Raw genomic sequence first — 18,267 nt, forward strand, 5'->3', positions numbered from 1 at the left:
CCTGAAGAAATGCTTGTGCTAATTATGGTCAGATGGTATTACATGCAGCTGCAGGAAGTTTGTGATATCCAGGGACCCCGATTTCGGCTGAAAACCGCGCGTTTCTTGCGGACTGTTGTTTTGGAAGTATAATTATGGATTGATGGTGTGTGTGGGATTACTGAGACGCCGATTCTTACTGTCATTTCGTAGCGTGTAATTCAAAGCGGTGGTATCTTTGGCAAGTGTCCAGTGATTTGTGTTTGATGTGTGCAGAGTTTTTGAAACCACTTGCTTAGTTCCCATGTGTGACTGACTTGACTGTCCAACCCTGTATACACTCAAAACAGATGTGTTATAAACTACTCATAACCTGTCATTTTTTTAAACACAACTCCATGTCTAGTTAAGGACAACACACCTTGTGTTACTTTCAACACAGTCTGTGTTAAAAGTCTATCTTTGTAAATATTTGTAATGCAAAAGTAGTGATTTGGACAAATGTGTTGAAAGTAACACAAAAAGTGTGTTGGATATCGACACATCCTTTCTGAGTGTGTGCTGAAGGTGTGTCTATATGAGCATTTCATGTTTCTTGTATGTGCTGTATAAAATATTTTACACATACATTGTGGAAGTACTTATTAATTTCCAATCCTGTTTCATTCATGCATTTTTAAACTTAAAAACTCTAGTGAATGTTTGAATGTTTTGAACTCATTACACTGGTAAAAAATAAAAAATAAAGATTTTGTTCACTACTCATCACTACTAGTATCACTCAAGCAGTCAGGTATACATCTTGGGGTTATTGGAATGTAATGTATTATTTAAAAAAAATAAAATTTACTCGTTGTTTTCCTCCCAATTTGGAATGGCCATTATATCTAACAATTCATTTTTACTGAGTCTGTTCAGCAAGTTATGTTAGTCACAGCATTTTTATATTGCATTGGCCAATAATATATTGAAGATAAGTGACCTGTTCCAGTCTAGACTACACCTCTGCAATGAGAAGCTGGGAATTCTGACCCAGGAAGCAAATTGGCCTCTTTCAAGCAGCTATCCCACATTTCAGTGCTGGGCTGTGACTCTGGGACAGAGGGGTGGGGTCGGAACAAAAGTCAAGTCTCCACCTCTCAGCAGAGGGGCTGATACAGCTGCCAAAATATCCACAGGGCTAGAGATTATTTACAGCCAGTCACACAGAGAAGCGCTGTTCTCTGAGATTTTTTTTTTTCCACGCTGAGACTGATAAGCGTCTGGAGTCCCCCTGCCCCCCCCCCCGCCCCCCGTCTACTCCTCGCCTCCCACTCTTGGCTCAGTTGGCGGGGTAAAGGATGATCACACTTCAGGGAGAGGTCCTCACATTCCACACTGCGCACTGTCTACGGCAAACCTGCCAGGCTCTGCGCCGATTGCCGAAATAAGGGAAGGGATCCTTTGATTGGGACAGTTGGGCGTGCACCCGCAGGCCGTGTGGAAATGGCCGAAACTGCGTTTCCTCACTGACGCTGTCCAGCCTGGCAGCCCTGTGGTCGTGGGCCCTCGCCCTCACCTGCGGTGATAACAGGTTCTGCCAGTGCGGCTCACCACACTCACGCCCTGGACGCGTGCTTTCCATAGTGTGGCTGGGAGGTGGGGACCTACATCGTCCTGCTGTAGCTGATTGCAGAGCCTGCGTATGAGAACCTGTGCCCTGTGGCCACGGTGAACGCCCAGCGTGTTGCGTGCCGTGTTGTCTGTGACTCAGGCCAGAGGCACAAGGCTTCAGTGTGCAGTTAAGCTGAACAGTTGTGAAACCGCACCGCACCACCGTGTAACTGAACCCTTGAACAGAGACCTGATTTCAGCCAAGTCTGTCTCTGGAAAAAGCCATTTGAGTACTTCTGTCAGGACGCAGTGATGAACTGACCATAGCCCATTCACGTCAGCAGAAATGTCAATATTGTGAGAGTGATGTTAGAAATGGACATTTTGGAAGTACAGTGTCAACTTGCATGAAGTTCACTGAATATAAGGGTAGTCTTCTGGGCTGTCAGGTGTCCCACAAGTGACCTCACATTGTGTACGCTAACAGTGATCGACACTTTAAATGACAGTGACCTGTGGAAAACAGTAATACGCAGATAGCACTCCAGGGAGTGTGAATACTAGTGCCAGTGTTTGTGCAAGAGCCATTTTTTTTCTAAATGTTGATAAATTAGATCACGTCCCATGGCAACCTAGTCTCACCAAAACCCTTCTAGTTCTAGCACCTTCAAAGCCCCTGTAAAAATGATTTTCTCAGTGAAGCTGCTCCATGCAGCTCCCTTGCCTGAGTAAGCATTTGCAGTGCCTCAAAGCCGCGATCGGCTAAATGAATTTCCGGCAGTTAAAAAGACGACACTTCCCCAGGTCGTTTTTCCCCCGCTGTGTTTTGATTCGCTCGGATCGGGAAGCGGACAGGCAGTAATTTTCCGGGCAGTAAGCGTTTTTCCTGCTCCCTCTAGTTCACCTCGGAGTGAAACCACTTCAGGAAACTAGTACGAAATACCAGGAGCTGCGCTATTGCCGTGCTGCTTAAGGGGGGATTTTGTGTGCATCCGAGTGTCTTGTTTAGTCTAATGAACCTCCAGCTTCTGTTCTGCCCCTGGGCCTGTGACTGTGGTTCATACTGGCTGCAAATTGCATATGCTTGAGAAGATGCTTTAGTTTGATTTGCTATGTTTTTCAAATGTGGAGGAGGAGCACTTGACTTGCATTTTAAATCCACTGCCTGTGTGTTTGGAGGGTGTGCTGTGCAACACTAGTTTTTAACCTTTTTAATGTTGGTACCCAAAGTAGACATTAGGACCTGTCAAATGCGCATTCTAGCATAGCCTTGTGGGCGGACTCATTCCAGTACCCACCGCATACACTCCCATGACCCATTTTGGGTCCCGACCCATAGTTTAAGAAACACTGCTGTACAATATGTGAAGCTATAACATTTTACATGACTGAGATATGATGTCCATTTTGAAATAATAATTACTGCCAATCATCAGTCATCGCAGACATCGCTTTAGCAAGTCCCTGACCTCAGATCAGTTTGTCCCAAAAGCAGTCCTTATCGGCGCCCCATAGACCGCACTTGTTGTAACAACACCGATTTCGATTTACTGAAGAACACTGACATCTAGTGGTGGACTGACAAGAAAGGCAGCACAGGTCAATAAACAGGTAGAATAATTCTGCTTTTAATTTGATGTATGTAGAAAACACAAAACATTGCATTTTGAAAGTTAAATAACCATATATTCCACCTGCAATTCATTGTTTTATTGTCTTTTAGGTTGCATTAAAAACATATAAGTGGTGTATATATGCAGTTGTAGAGCAGTAAATCAGTAATTTAGGGTATTTTCTCCGTTTTCAGTTGCGATGTGTATATATTCAATGGAATTTTTGGCTAACATTTTCCAGCTGGGTATTTCACTGATTATTACACACACGTGTGGTCTCTTTAGAATGTGCCTCCTCGTGCACCGGGACGAGAGCGCTGTTGCTAGGGAACTTCAAACAATCATGCGTTTGTTTTACCTGACGTAGCTGTTGCTGCAGTGTTTTCACACCGGGAATTTCGTTATTTATTAGAAAATCATTATTTATCAGAAGTTGTTTCATATAATGTAAGTACTGCAGGGGACTTGAAGATCTCTTTGAAACGGCATCTCGCCATCTCGTATTTAAAGAAGTTAGTCGGCTAAGTTTGTTTGCTGGCTAATGTTACATTACAGCTAGCTAACAGAGTAGCTAATTTACCTGTGGTGACATTTTATTCTGAACTGTAATTAAGGCTCATTAAATTATTTAATGTGCCATTAGTCTTTATTTCGTCGTGGGCTTTTGTCGTCCCCAAAAAATAGTTGCTGTGAACTCTTTAGAACGCAATTTGAATTAATGATTACATACGAGAGGTAAACCGTTTTACTGAATCCCACTTGTGGAATGTTCGTATTGATTCTATGTAACTGTCATTGTGTTAAAGTAACGTTCGATTGGCTTATGAATGGTTAACTCACACCGATTTTGTACGTGTACTGCTTTAAATACATGATACATTTAGATAGATGGTACTAAATTAGCGAGTGGAATTGCGCTTATTTTCTTATTTTGAAATGCCAATTGCTTACTCTAGTAAAAATTAACGGAAGCTACGGTATCTATGGTGTTCGAGCTGTATTAATTATCTACACTTAATTACTAGCTTGAGAAACAAATGTGTAAGTATGTATAAGACGTGCACATGAATGATGCTTTTCAAGCTTATATTTACAGGAAATATTTTGGTTCTCACATTTAGGTGCCATATAACGAATAAAAAATTTGAATATGTCAGTCTGTATAGTTAAATCATGTTTTTTTATTGTGTGTGTGTGCGTGTGTGTGTTTGTGTGTGCATGCATATGCGTGTGCCTGTGCGTATGACGGCGATGGTCAGTGAGCTGTTTTAGCACTCTCTAGGGGAGGCTGCGATGTCGTCCCTTTCCCAAAGAGGGCGTCACAGCCCGGCTGCGAAGTGGGGGGCAGAGGGCCAGCCGTGTGCAGAGACGGAGCACCTGAAAGTTCCGCTGGGGCGCATTGATGTTGATCTGCTCCAGGCCAGGCTGGTCTGCGCTGGCCCGAGCCAGGCCCGTCGCAGCCCAGCAGCCCCTACCTTCACTCCCAGAACTCTCAGGGTGGAAAGAGAGCGCCCCCTTCAGGTGGAGATCCTGGTGAGTGTGTCCAGCTGAATGCTGCTGCCAGGCCTTGACATGTCCTGGACGGGTTTAAGTGCCTGGAATTGTGGGGGTGTGGGAAGTTTTTGGAATTTTTGTTTTTCCCAAACGCGCATCTGGTGGGGACTCATGGTCGTCTGTGCCTGATGGTGGAGTCTGAGATGGGGACACTAGTGATTCCCAAAGTGCGGATTGGCTCCCGCTGGTTAGTTGTGGGAGGAGTCAAGGAAGATAGAAAGATGACGTGAAAATAACAACGCACTGCACATAAATTAAAAAAAACAACTAGCCGTTTGTAAGCGAGTGGGTTTGTCTGATGCTGTCTGCTTAGCTAACGTAATGATGGCATTAAAATGTTAAGTGTGTCTTCCGTGGCGCTCAGCCTGCTCTGAAGAAGAACCAGGAGCAGCGGCGGCCCGAGTACATCCACAGGAAGAACCGGGAAAGGCTGCTGAGCATGGGCTGGAAGCCCCCCTCCGCCTCTTGGCCTGTGGAGAAGCGGCCGTCCACAGTGCACCTGCCCGAGCTCCCGGACCACGTGAAGGAAAAGCAGGTTGGGTGCCACTGTCCGTCTTTCTCTACTGTTTTAGATGATGCGCTATTGAAATAATAACAATTCTCTATTCTATTAGTATTGTGGAGGAGTGGCCCTTCACGAGCTTGTTAGTTGTTTAACTGATTGTATTTATTGTTTAATTGTTAAATTGTTTAATTTAATTGATTTGATTTGTTAATTGGAGGCAATTGAAACCCAGCTGCAACTGATTGGCTCATTTAAATGGCAGTCAGTAGGGACAGAGGGAGAGAAGGTGGGCCATGATTATCGTTTGTACTGCTGGTGTTTTTAAAATAAATTATTCATCTTTTTAAGTCTTGTTTTACGCAGTTGTTTTTAAGCCTTTTTGCAGGTATTATTATTATTATTTCCTGCTTTTCATCCAGTGCGTGCTGGCGTAGGCTCCGGGAATAAGCGAGTTAAATAATGGGTGGATGGATTGATGATTATTATTATTATTTATTCATCGGCACCATAAATTGTTGTTGTTTTGGGTGGCAGGTGCAGCTGACACAGAGCGGGCTGCATTCCCCCTCTCCGCCGAAAAAAAGGCCTCGCTCCAGGTCCTCGGCCGGCGCGACCCCGAGCCCGGCCCCCGGCGAGCCCGCGCCCAGCCCTCTGGTGTTCTCCACAGCGGAGCAGGCCATCAGGGCGCACGTCAGCGGGCCCCTGGACATCATCCGCACCGTCCACAACAACCCCCGCATCGGCTTCTTCTACCTGAGCTCGGACGTGCCCGTCTCCTCCCCCAAATACGACGCCTTCAACCTCAAGTACGGGCCGGCTCTTCATCACTTTTTTTTCCACACTACACTACAATGTTTATCTGGAGCCATTCAGAAATCTCCCTCTTTTACATGCTGTCACTCATAGCACGTGGACGCAGGCTCTCGTGTATGTATGTAAGTATGTTGTGGTGTGGGGATGGCTGGTTTAAGCAGCCACACCTGCCCTGGGTCAAGCTAATTAGACCTGGCCAATTGGATAATTGGTTAAGAATTAGATAATTGGCCAGGCTAATTGGGCCCAGGAACAGGAGTGGCTGCACCTGTGCGTAGTGAGGTAATCACTGCGCACAGGTTAAATCTGCCATCCCCACTCACACGGGGAGCTTCGGTCATGACTGGGTTACATCTGCTCACTTTGGCTGTTACCATCTTGCCAAACCCTCGTGAAATAAATCTGGACTGTTTGAAAATCTTCTCCCTGTGTCTCTGTGCTGGAGGGCCCCAAGGAAAGCCACTTCGGTGGCCTGTGGCAGGCGTGTTTGCCACATGTATGTACATATGTTACAGATGCGTTACGAACCTTACAGCCTATGACTTTTCTTTCCTTTTTTTTTTAATGAATCATTTTGGTTTGTCCATTGTCTTCAGTTCTGCAAGCCGCAGGCTGAGCTGTTTGGGATTAACACCTTCGTTTATTCTCGAGCAGGATCGTGGGCTACGAGAGCATCAACAAGGCGGACTACTACACCATCAGCCTGACGGGCGTGACGCACATCTGCCACGGCGAGGCGGAGCTGCTGACGCTGGAGCGCTGGCAGCACGAGTACCAGTGCCACCGGCGGCTCCAGTGCATCCCGCTCTTCGCCCGCTTCCGCCGCTGGAAGGCCTTCCGCGTGTGGCGCACCAACGTGCGCACCAAGAGCATGAGCAAGTGCAAGCAGCTGCTCCAGCGCAACCTGTTCGTCGTCAACCAGGTGCGGGAAAGGCACCTTTACCCTGACACTGCTTCACACGCTAGAGCACGGAAGCCGAAGAAAACATTCATAGAGGGGAAAATTTGGTCAACATTAATGTGTGTCATTTCACCTCTGAAGTGTGTGTCTTAACTGTCTGCTTTCCTCAGTATTATGATATTGTGATATAGTTTAGCCAGCCAGGTCTGAAAAGGGTCTCAGCAGGTGTGCTTTATCTACGGCACTGACTCCCGTCTCTCTCTGGTTACCCCGCTTTAGTCCCTGCGACCGGCGCTGATCGACGTCCGTGAGATGTGCTACCGGATCAGTGACATGGGGCTGTGCCGCATTGAGGTGGGGCACACCTACACTCTGGAGGAGTTCAGGCAGGCGCAGTACCAGCAGCTGCAAGAGGTATGGCCCGCACGCCTAGGAGGAGGTAACAGAACCTAGAGCTGTTCTCTGAAATAGTGTGTGTGTGTGTGTGTAATCTGGCTGTACTCTCTGCTGGCAGGTGTCTGCTCGCTTGAAGGAGTTCAGGGAGCTGGTGAAGGAGGTGGTGAGGAGCGCCTGTCGCACTGCTCTGCTGGAGGCAGGCTTCATCCCAGACTCCTGCACTTATGACTCTGAGGCCCCAGGTACATGCACAGGACAGGTGCTCAGCAATATGATGCCTGGGTTAGGATTTGTACCGATGTGCTAAATCCTTGCTTATGCCCCCCTTTCTGCTGGTCTGCAGGGGACGAGCAGGAGATGGAGCTGCTGTACAAGGAAGCGCCCGAGAAGATGGGCTACACCGAGCAAGCCATCAAGAGGAACCACTGCAAGAGGCTGACCTGGTGGGCGTTCGCTTTCTCAGGCCACGCCCACGGGTCCTCACAATGGGGAAGCGCTCGCACCCGTTTGGCTTTATGCCCACAGCCGTTCTACTGTGTTTGTAAAGCAGGCACATGCTCTGTATGTGTTGTATGTGCGTATACGTTTAAGTTTAGAAGCTTGACACGATCATCCCGGGTGGATAGATGAAATTCTTTCTCAAGTAGCTGAAGTTATTGGGGGGAGATGTGTATAGTGTGTTGGCATTGATGGTATTGTTAATGGTATCATAGTATGGGAATTGCTTGCATTCAGTGAGATCAGACCTGCCTTCTCCAGCGTTTGTAATGTCGGAAGTTCCTGTCGCCTGCAGCTTCATCCGGCTTGCTGACTTCATGATTGTGAACACGATGCACATCCTGGTTGTGAACTCCATCAGCACACTGCTCAACGTCCTGAATGATCAGGTCCAGTGCACCCCTTCAAAGGAGGTCATCCAGTGCTGGGACGTCCCAGAGGAAAACTCAGAGAAGAAGGTGTGTAAATAGTCTACTGGGTTCTCCCTGAACGCGCTGGGCAGATGCACCTGGTTAGATGGGTTTGGGCCCTGGAGTCTGCAGCAAAGGGCTGCACAGTCACCTGTAATTAAGGATGGGTCCCATTGAGATATGTGCCTCTCCTCCATGCTTGAGTTGTGCTCATACTTTACCCTGCTGGTTCAGAGCGCCAGTGCTGCCCCATCCATGTTCGTGACACAGCTGATGCTGGACACCTACGCCCTCTCATACGAGCCGTCATTGGACCAATTTCAGGTGGGTAACGGCACCGGTCTTGCCGGTAACAGGTTCATATTGGGTACTGGCATACAACTAACATAACTTTATTTGGAAAATAAACCACATTAACAGGATTAAATATTGTAAAAAATAATAAATACATCATACGTAAAAATACATAAATAATTTTCATGCATGGACCACTCCCTATAACACGAAATAAGTTTATTTTAAAATTTTTCAAATTGAAAATCTTTTTGTGGTTGCAATAAAAAGGGATTTGACACATGCATTGTGGGTGCTTTTTTCTCTTCTGCTCTGTGTGTTGTCGTGGGCAGACCTGCATTGCTGAAATCATCCAGTGCTTCCAGGACACGGTGCTGGGTCTAGACCCCTTAGTGCCCGACGCCTTCTTCCACGCCTTCACCCAGCCAATAATATACAACAAGGTGCTGGACCACTTCATCCCCTGCATCAGTAATCTACTGTAGGCCTGGATGTCAGGCGGTAACAGCAGAATTGGCTGTACTGAGCATGTGCAAAACACGATTGTGATTGTAGGTGGAGGAGAAGACGTGTGGCGATGGGCCCAGCATGGAGGCAATCCTGGAGGAAGACAAGCACCTGCACACCATCATCCAGAACATAACGGTAATGGCTATTAGCCTGACTGCGGTGATTATTTAACCAAAGCAGCACAGCCCTTGAGGCCTACAATGGCATGTAGCTGGTGGACACGGTGATATTACCTGCTGTGAACAGTTAAATTACATTTAGCCATTTAGCAGACTCTCTTCTCCATGTGCTCTTTACCATCATGTGTGCTTGTAATGTGTGTCAGATACCTCCAGATACTTCAGGCTCAGTTGGGGTATTAACACCGCTGCCTTCTCACCGTCTCCAGGAAGTCCTGGAGTTTGCTTTTGATGCAGCGGACATGTACGCCGAGACCTTCGAGAGATTCCGCATCTACTACAAGGAGAACGAGAGCCTGGATCTCTACAGTCTCAGAGAGCAGGAGCACGGTACTGCTCGCTCATCTGCATGGTGCAGGAGTGTTGCCCCTGCTCCTTTCTGGCTGTTTTAATAACATTGTTATTCCAGTTCCAGTGTTTTCCAGGCTGTCATGCAGGCTACATTTCTCCACTCTCTTTTTTTACTGCCCTGCCTGGCCCTTTTTCTGAATAATGATCCTTGTTTTATGCTGCCCAAAAAGATGTGGCCTTCTTTGGGGAGCAGCTGGAGAGGTACCACTGTGAGCACAAAGAGGCCCTGGCCATTATACAGAAGAGGCAAATTGGCCTGCTGCTCATCGACTCCACTCAGCTGAAGGCCAAGCTCATCCCATCCCCATTACGCTGCTTAGAGGTGAGAGAGAGGGTACAGCAGTATTATAGTCATTATGTATCACATTTCATCAGGACGTATAACTGTTACACCACCCTCTGTTGCTTGCAGACCATCAATGACATGCTGCCAACGTTGGCCAAGAAGATGATGGATGACATCATTGCTGAAGCCCAGAAGGCTCGGTATAAACTGGTTTCCACCCCCTCGGCAACCGCAGAGTTTGTCCAGTCCTTGGATTTCCTGGAGGAGATCACAGATCGGGTAAGAGCAGGGCATCCTGGATCCCAGCAGCCATCTTGGTTTATATTAATTAACAGCAGCTTACTTAGCTGTACGATCCTTCGGTTCAGCTGGTCATGAAGCAGTTCAAGTGACATCCACAGGAGGGTGAACAGACAGTCATAATGAAAACCACATATAAATCTCCCAAGTACAGAAATTATCAGGACCGCAGTGCATGTCTGACAGCACAGATGCCAGTCATGCTTGTAGAAGTTACAGTGACAGGATGAAAATAAAGAAGCTCTTTAAATGTACACTAGTAAAAGTTGGTCTATGATTAAGTTCTAAAACTAGAGACTGAAAAAAGACTGGAGATTCTGGAGCTCATTAGCGCTATTGTTTGTTAGCGTACTTACGGTTCTGTCTCCCTCACTGCGTTCCTTGCTGTCAGATTGAGGTGCTGGACAAGCAGACGGAGACGGTGTCGCAGATGTTCGAGCTGATCGAGCACTACCACGTCCCCACGCCGCCCGAGGACATGGCCACCTACGCCACCCTGAGGCCGTCCATCACGCGCGTGCGCAACGCCATCGACAAGGCCGTGGGCGAGAAGGACGGCAACATCAACAAGTTCTGCCAGCACCTGCAGCAGGACATCACAGAGCTCAACAAGGAAGTGAAGAGGGTCAAGGAGCAGGCACAGGTAACTCAACGACAAACGCCGTCTCCATTAGCAGTGCATAACTCAGTTCCTCCCAGGCTCCTCCTGAAACCAGCGCTCTTTCCCCTTCCAGAACAGGCTGATCTTGGACATCGGTGCGGAGAGGGAAAAGGTGAAGACGCTGCTGCAGGGGATCCAGGTGTCCATCAACGACCTGCAAGATCAGGCCCTCCAGTTCAAGACTTACCAGAAGAACTTCAAGGTACTGCACTCGTGTTCCACCTCAGAGACCAGCAAACGGTTCCGCTGTGTTTATTCATCATGTCGAGGCTTTTTGCCACTTGCCACACTTGAGCTCTCATCAGATGCAGTATTGTGCTCACTGTGGTCACTGTTCAGTACCTGTTCTGTGATCTCTCACAGATCATTTTCAGAATGAGGTCAGATCAGAATGATAATTATTTTCACTGAATATAGAATATTCACTGAATATAGCTCTTCCCCACCAGTGCCACCATCTTGCAACATCATAGAATGGATGACATTTTTGTAGAGTTAAACTGCGAGATTCTGTATATACACAATATCGAGGGGACTTTATTTAAATTATTATTAGTGATATAGGTGGTCTTGCGTGCTATCTGCGTGTGATTTGCAGAGACCTGTGGAGTACACAGTTTGCACGGTTTGCTCTCCCTGCAGGTGGAGGTGACGAAGTACGAAGCTCTGGAGGAGCTGAGCGCGGAGGTGAAGCTGAAGCAGCTCCTCTGGGACTCCATGGAGGAGTGGGAGAGCTTGCAGGCAGGCTGGATGGAGGTAAAGGGTGATTTCATTCATTAGACACTGAATCTATTCAAATGAATCTATAACCTGAATCTATTATAAAGACCAAGCACAGCAACAAACAATGAAATGGCAACAACTACCAGGGTAACAGAGCTTTGACAGCATTCAAAATTGAATTTGGTCGCTAGGGATACCAAGTTAATGTCTGTGTTACCAATATGCTCTTAGAGTTTCCTCTAATCGAGAATTATGAAGAGAAACTTCAATCATTTGATTGAAATAAGCCTGTTAACTGTACCCTATTTTTTGGAAATGTATAATTGAAAAATGTGTTACTTTGATTTCATTGCATCATTAATAAAGTGCAGTATTTTACCCACAGTTGTATTGAAATGGCCTGGTAAGTTTTCATATTGGCGTGGTGATGTTTCTGTTTCCAGAGCATGTTTGAGGAGCTGGATCCGGAGGACCTGAACGCCCAGGTGATGAGGTTTGTGAAGTGCGTGACGCAGCTGGAGAAGGGCCTGCCGCCCAACAGCGTGGTGCCCAAGCTGAAGGAGCAGGTGGAGAGCATGAGAGCCAAGGTCAGTCAGCGCCAGCAGGGTGCATCAGAGCCTAGCGCAAACGGTAATGCTTCTGAGGGTAACGTTAACCTTCACGTATACTGACAGCCTTGTACATTAGCTTGAGTCGCCTCCAAACTCTGGCATGTTGAACAGTCTAAGCCTAACCTAATCCTAAAGCCAACTTGGGAGAACATAACATTACTACACTTACCTGTCGCTGTATGTCTGTGTGTGTGTGTGTGTGTGCGTCTGTGTGTTTGTGTGGGGCAGCTGCCAGTGATCTCTGACCTGAGGAACCCGGCCCTGAAGCCTCGGCACTGGGACATGCTGGAGCGGGTGGTCAACGCCAGCCTGGTGGAGGAGCCCCTCACGCTGGCCGCCCTGCAGGAGCTCAACATCTTCAGCTTCGACGCGGAGATCCAGGAAGTGAGTCCGTCCCGTTTCCAAATGCAGACAGACGACGGGGTCTACACGTTCATGTCAGGTGGAAGTCCGGGTCTTCCGATTGGCTGATCGTTTGTGTTTTTTGACGTCCTAAGGTGTCTGGCCAAGCTTCGGGAGAGGCGTCGCTGGAGTCCATCCTGAAAAAGGTGAGGCAGGCAGGAAGGAACGCTCTGGCCGTTAAACAGTCTGTGTGGCTTCCATCTGCATAAGAGGTCACAGATGCAGGGTACAGCAAGAAAGAGGTTGTGTGTTATAGTCAATGATAGACTGGACTGGTGAAATCAGAGTTGACCTAATACCTGAAAGAGTAGACACCTGGTCTTTTTCCCTTTTCTAAATAAATTTAGAAGTGAAAGCAGCAGATCTGCTAAATGGCTGGGGTGCTCCGTAAAATCATGCCTCTGGACCATTCTGTTAGAAAGTCTGTCCTCTGATTCCCTGGTTTAGGTGGAGGACTCATGGAAGACCACAGAGTTTGTGGTGCTCTCCCATCGGGAGTCCAAGGACGTGTTCATCCTCGGGGGCACGGACGAGATTCAGGTGAGCCCCGTGACTGCGCCGCAGGGTCCTCTGGCCCGCGTCTGCAGCAGCAGCAGCAGCGCCAAACCGAGCGCTCCGTCCCAGCGGGCGGGAGAACGCGGCGCGCTGCAGCCGTCCCGGGGCGTGGCCGTTCCTCACACGCGTCCGTGTGCCCTGCGCAGGTCCTCCTGGACGACAGCACCATCAACGTGTCGACCGTGGCGTCCTCGCGCTACGTGGGTCCCATCAAGTCTCGAGTGTCCGACTGGCAGAAGCAGCTGGGCCTCTTCAATCACACTCTGGTGAGAGAGAGGAGCAGAGTTTTCTGACTCCACAGCATTTACACAAAAACCGACCCTGACCTGCTCCGTGTTCAGAAGGTGGCCTTTAACCAGAATTGCACGGGTTCCCGACCCCCGCCTCTCCTCAGGACGAGTGGCTGACGTGCCAGCGGAACTGGCTCTACCTGGAGAGTATCTTCAGCGCCCCGGACATCCAGAGGCAGCTGCCGGCCGAGGCCAAAATGTTCCTGCAGGTGGACAAGTCCTGGAAGGAGATCATGAGGAAGGTGCACCGCCTGCCCAACGCCCTGCGGGCCGCCACTAAGCCAGGTGGGGGCAGCACTGAGCTCGCGCACAGGACCTGGGGGCAGTGCAGACGGGCAGCTGCTAAGCCAATGGGTCATGTAATGATGTAACTGTCCTGGATAAATTAAACTCTTCTGTAGGCTTGCAGCTATGTCTTTGAGTCTTACAAATGTGATGTGGGAGTAGGCAACACAAGTGTTAAGGTCAATTTATGAAAATCACTAAACTCACCAAGAAGCAGTTTACAATGTGCCAATTGAACATGTGGGTTTAAGGTGTCAGCTGACCACTGACCTTTGAACCAAATTCTTTTGAATGCAAAGATGCAATTTTGTCAGTTTATTTCTGTTTGATTTTTGTCAGGTCTGTTGGAAGTCTTCCAGAACAACAATGCTTTATTGGACCAGATACAGAAATGCCTAGAGGCGTATTTGGAGTCTAAGAGGGTCATCTTTCCCAGGTCAGTCTATAAGGTCTTGGCCCAAATTATTTCAGAGAGATGCAGAAAGATCAGGATTTTTCGATAATATGATCTCATGATTTGGACATCTTCCTGAAGGGGTTTCACACAGCCGAGGCGAATGTTAGTGAGTGCACTACTCGGGAATAACTTGCCGTGTGGGTTCCCAGGTTCTACTTCCTGTCAAACGACGAGCTGCTGGAGATCCTGGCCCAGACCCGGAACCCGCAGGCCGTGCAGCCTCACCTGCGCAAGTGCTTTGACGCCATCGCCCGCCTGGAGTTCGCCCTGCTGCCCCCCCAGCCCGCCGGCCCCCAGGGAGCCCCCCCTGAGGGAGAGGCAGAGAAGGTCTACAGCAACGACATCCTGGCCATGGTGTCCCCCGAGGCCGAGAGGGTCTGTTTGTCCTGCCTGCTCGTCTGCTGGCATCTTACCTGCAGTCTTTCCTGCACAGAATACATAACACCCAAATAAGCACTGGAATGCATTGTCAAACTCACTGAAATACTACAGGCTGCTTATAGCGCCTGTTTTTAAGGATGTATGAGATGTTAAGGGTTTATAATGCATGTGTGCTACCTAAAGTTCTTGAAAGCTGGTCAGCTTTATTTGTAGATAATTGTTATGACCCCGGCTCAAAAGGGCCATAACAAAGGAGTCGAACACACAATGGGATTTATTACAAATGGGTTTATTAAAGTATCAAAATGCAAATTGCAAAGTTAAGAAAAAAGTAGTTAGTTAGTTCCAGTGTCGTCATGGTTGAGAGAGAAGGACCCGATTGTCGCAGAACAGGATCTTTTATAGAGCTCCCACCAGGTGTTTCTGATTAGCCATCACAGCTGATTGGCCACACCCACATATAACCACACCCACACTCCTGAAACTTGAAGCAGATGGAGTAAGACAAGCCTGTCAAGGACATAATGCATTTAATGAAACTTTTCGGCTTGGAAGTTCTAATGAGAACTATATTGCATTGATGGGTAGTGACTACAGGTGATTGCACAATCAACGGGGGAAGGAGAATAGTTTTAGAGAGCTAGATTTGGACTTTAACTTTAATCAGGATGTCAGTTTAATGTTTTTACACCGGGCGCAGGTGGGCCTGGGGAAAGGCCTGAAGGCTCGTGGGAATGTGGAGGACTGGCTGGGCAAGGTGGAGGAAGCCATGTTCTCCTCCCTGAGACGTCTCACCAAGGCCTCCATTGCCGACTACCAGAACAAGCCCAGGGTGGAGTGGGTGGTGGCGGGTCACCCTTCCCAGGTACAGCCCTGCATTGACGTTGACACGTGTAGCCATTATAATTTTAGCTGCGAGAAGGCTGTAAGGATTGCACGAGTGGACGCGCTGGTTTGGTTTCCTCCCCCCCCCCCCCCCAGGTCGTGCTCACTGTTTCCCAGCTGATGTGGTGCCGCGACATGGACAACTGTCTGGAAGGAGACCACGACCACTTTGAAGCGTTGCAGGAATTTGAAGTCATCAATGTTGAGGTACAGCACAGACGCACAACCGTAGATGACCTCGGCCAATGGAGTCCTTTTTTTAATCCGGTGTCCTTTCCCCCCCATAAAATCGTTCTCTCACCTTTTAAATGTTTTTGGCATGGATACCAGGACATTAGGACAGCGTGTCTTCATGCTCCTGTCCCTGTTTCCCATTCCCGCCTTCCGGTGTTAAATTCCTATTCCTCTCTCGGTTTGAGTCTTCCTGTTTCTGTGTTTGACTCGGTGCGTTTGTGCCCTCGTCTCCTGCCTGCGTCACGCTCGGGGACTTCAGAGACTGAACAACCTGGCTGCGCTGGTGCGCGGGCAACTTCCCAGCCTGCACCGCAACATCATCACCGCGCTCATCACCGTGGACGTGCACGCCCGCGACATCGTCACCGACCTCGTCAAGCAGAAGGTGCTTCATCTCGCCGCTCCGCCATCACAATGAGGGCGCTCCCAGTCAAGCGGGCCTGTGCCATCAGTGTGGCCCCAGAGGATTATGGGAACACGCCGGTTGAATGTGTCCCATGTGTTTGTGGTTGCTGCTCCAGGTGGATTCGGGCAGTAACTTTGAGTGGCAGAGACAGCTGCGGTATTACTGGGACATGGATTTGGACAACTGTGTGGCCAGGATGGCGCTGTCCCAGTACATCTACGGCTATGAGTACCTGGGCGCCTGTCCCAGACTTGTCATCACGCCCCTCACTGTAAGGCTTTTCTCTTATTTCTGCCTGTCAGTCACCGGGAGATGTGATTATATTCATACGACTCCTCGTTTTCTCCCAGATGCCAAGTGTAATTTTCTCTCATGCTGGGGAATTTATAAAAATGATGCAATGATATGAATGTGTTTTTTGTAAGTACATGCACTTGTGTGTGTGTGTGTGTGTGCATGGTTGGGGGATTTCCCATCAAATTAGTATTGCGCCTGGGTTAATTGTGTGGATCTGGGCATTTTACAATTAAATTTCTTATGTATATACTTCATGCTAGAGGGAGGGATTAATGAGGGCCCTTAAACTGGATTAGTCATGTGGCCTTGATCTCTTCCCGGGGCAGGACCGCTGCTACCTGTGCCTCATGGGGGCGCTGCAGCTGGACCTGGGGGGAGCCCCTGCCGGGCCGGCAGGAACGGGCAAGACCGAGACCACCAAGGATCTGGCCAAGGCGCTGGCCATTCAGTGCGTGGTCTTCAACTGCTCCGACGGGCTGGACTACAAGGTTGGGCTGCCTCTGACACGCTGGTTCCTGCTGTTTGGAGCCGTCTTCTGTATCTTGCCCATTTTCTTTCACCATTTCACTTTCTGTTTTTTTATTTTGACCAGGCATTTTAACCAGCGCATTACATTGTCTCAAGCATTTCCAGATAACTGTAGTATTTCATACCTACTTTTTAAAGTATCCTGTGTGGTTCTTGGAACTGCACACACAACTCTAAGTGGGATCCAGTAGCGGCTTTGTGGTAGAATCACCGTAACGTGAACGCTTTCAGATGATGGGTCGGTTCTTCAGCGGTCTGGCTCAGTCGGGGGCGTGGTGCTGCTTTGACGAGTTCAACCGCATTGACATCGAGGTGCTGTCCGTCATCGCCCAGCAACTCATCACCATCCGCAACGCCAAGGCCGCCAAGGTACCCCGCCGCCACGCCCTCACTCCTTGCACACGCTCAGCCGTGATGCGTTCTGCTGCTTTATCCTGGAATTCCACCGCTGAGCTTTTTTGTGTTGGTTTACACGAGGTCGCTTGGGTTTTATTACCTGAGCCAAACGCACTAGGAGTTTGCTGATTTAAAATGTTCCTTCCTGAAAGCTTGTGGGTGTGGTGTGGTGTGTCTGATCCAGATGAGCAGGTTCATGTTCGAGGGCCAGGAGATAAAGCTGGTCATGACCTGCGCCGCCTTCATCACCATGAACCCTGGATACGCCGGCCGCACCGAGCTGCCCGACAACCTGAAGGCCCTTTTCAGGCCCATCGCCATGATGGTGCCCAACTACGCCCTGATCGCTGAGGTCAGACTGCTAAGCTGGGCTCGTAACAGAGGGTTCTAGAACAAATCCCTCAGTGCTCCTGTAGCCTTCCGCAAGCTTCTTAACCTGTATTTATTTAGTAGATCTGTAGATGTTGGTATTCTCTTTCCTGTTTATTCTTATATTTGGTCTTATTTGTAAATCCTCTTTTTGAGGGAATGAGTTCAGCTTGAGCCTTGTTCCTCCTCCTTGTGCCCAGGTCATCCTGTACTCAGAGGGCTTTGAGTCCAGTAAGACTCTGGCCCGGAAGATGACCCAAATGTACAAGCTGTGCAGCGAGCAGCTCTCCCAGCAGGACCACTATGACTTCGGCATGCGGGCCGTTAAGTCTGTGCTCGTCATGGCTGGGTGAGTTCAGTCAGAGAGGCTGAAAGGCAGGGACTCAGGCCTGACGTCTTATGAAGGCCCAAGATGTGTTCTAATGTTGAAGAGGTACCACCAGAAACAAAGTCTTGTGTTCTGCAGGTCACAGTTGTTTCTTAGCCTTTATTTCCCTCATACACTGGAATTATTTTTCTATTTTGTCTTTAGCTAGCTTTCATGAGGGATATTGTTACTTGATTTCTTCAGTACATCAGTACTTTTTCAGTACTTCAGTGCTAAC

General features: G+C 48.6%; 1 protein-coding gene across 5 annotated transcripts in view; it reads left to right on the forward strand.

The window, feature by feature from the left end:
- Nucleotides 1–18,267, forward strand: part of dnah6 (dynein, axonemal, heavy chain 6) — a 60,716-nt gene that overhangs the window by 21,515 nt on the left and 20,934 nt on the right. For 2 of the 5 annotated variants that reach the window (XM_064318552.1, XM_064318553.1), the window contains 33 exons: nucleotides 4,445–4,718; nucleotides 5,104–5,274; nucleotides 5,779–6,050; nucleotides 6,712–6,979; nucleotides 7,238–7,372; nucleotides 7,473–7,596; nucleotides 7,698–7,797; nucleotides 8,148–8,310; nucleotides 8,497–8,586; nucleotides 8,889–8,999; nucleotides 9,112–9,201; nucleotides 9,455–9,575; nucleotides 9,767–9,918; nucleotides 10,009–10,161; nucleotides 10,574–10,825; nucleotides 10,917–11,045; nucleotides 11,486–11,599; nucleotides 12,010–12,153; nucleotides 12,406–12,561; nucleotides 12,675–12,725; nucleotides 13,027–13,119; nucleotides 13,281–13,400; nucleotides 13,529–13,709; nucleotides 14,049–14,145; nucleotides 14,316–14,541; nucleotides 15,248–15,412; nucleotides 15,529–15,639; nucleotides 15,926–16,051; nucleotides 16,188–16,343; nucleotides 16,696–16,857; nucleotides 17,129–17,266; nucleotides 17,478–17,645; nucleotides 17,863–18,011. In XM_064318552.1, coding sequence (XP_064174622.1) covers nucleotides 4,479–4,718; nucleotides 5,104–5,274; nucleotides 5,779–6,050; nucleotides 6,712–6,979; nucleotides 7,238–7,372; nucleotides 7,473–7,596; nucleotides 7,698–7,797; nucleotides 8,148–8,310; nucleotides 8,497–8,586; nucleotides 8,889–8,999; nucleotides 9,112–9,201; nucleotides 9,455–9,575; nucleotides 9,767–9,918; nucleotides 10,009–10,161; nucleotides 10,574–10,825; nucleotides 10,917–11,045; nucleotides 11,486–11,599; nucleotides 12,010–12,153; nucleotides 12,406–12,561; nucleotides 12,675–12,725; nucleotides 13,027–13,119; nucleotides 13,281–13,400; nucleotides 13,529–13,709; nucleotides 14,049–14,145; nucleotides 14,316–14,541; nucleotides 15,248–15,412; nucleotides 15,529–15,639; nucleotides 15,926–16,051; nucleotides 16,188–16,343; nucleotides 16,696–16,857; nucleotides 17,129–17,266; nucleotides 17,478–17,645; nucleotides 17,863–18,011 — 4,928 coding nt within the window. In that variant the 5' untranslated portion in view covers nucleotides 4,445–4,478. Of the gene's footprint in view, nucleotides 1–3,473; nucleotides 3,633–3,741; nucleotides 3,921–4,444; nucleotides 4,719–5,103; nucleotides 5,275–5,778; nucleotides 6,051–6,711; nucleotides 6,980–7,237; nucleotides 7,373–7,472; nucleotides 7,597–7,697; nucleotides 7,798–8,147; nucleotides 8,311–8,496; nucleotides 8,587–8,888; nucleotides 9,000–9,111; nucleotides 9,202–9,454; nucleotides 9,576–9,766; nucleotides 9,919–10,008; nucleotides 10,162–10,573; nucleotides 10,826–10,916; nucleotides 11,046–11,485; nucleotides 11,600–12,009; nucleotides 12,154–12,405; nucleotides 12,562–12,674; nucleotides 12,726–13,026; nucleotides 13,120–13,280; nucleotides 13,401–13,528; nucleotides 13,710–14,048; nucleotides 14,146–14,315; nucleotides 14,542–15,247; nucleotides 15,413–15,528; nucleotides 15,640–15,925; nucleotides 16,052–16,187; nucleotides 16,344–16,695; nucleotides 16,858–17,128; nucleotides 17,267–17,477; nucleotides 17,646–17,862; nucleotides 18,012–18,267 lie in introns of those variants that run through there. The other 3 variants (XM_064318551.1, XM_064318555.1, XM_064318554.1) reach the window with 3 other exon arrangements.

This window comes from Anguilla rostrata, chromosome 19 (assembly GCF_018555375.3).
Source record: "Anguilla rostrata isolate EN2019 chromosome 19, ASM1855537v3, whole genome shotgun sequence".
NCBI classification, from domain to species: domain Eukaryota; kingdom Metazoa; phylum Chordata; class Actinopteri; order Anguilliformes; family Anguillidae; genus Anguilla; species Anguilla rostrata.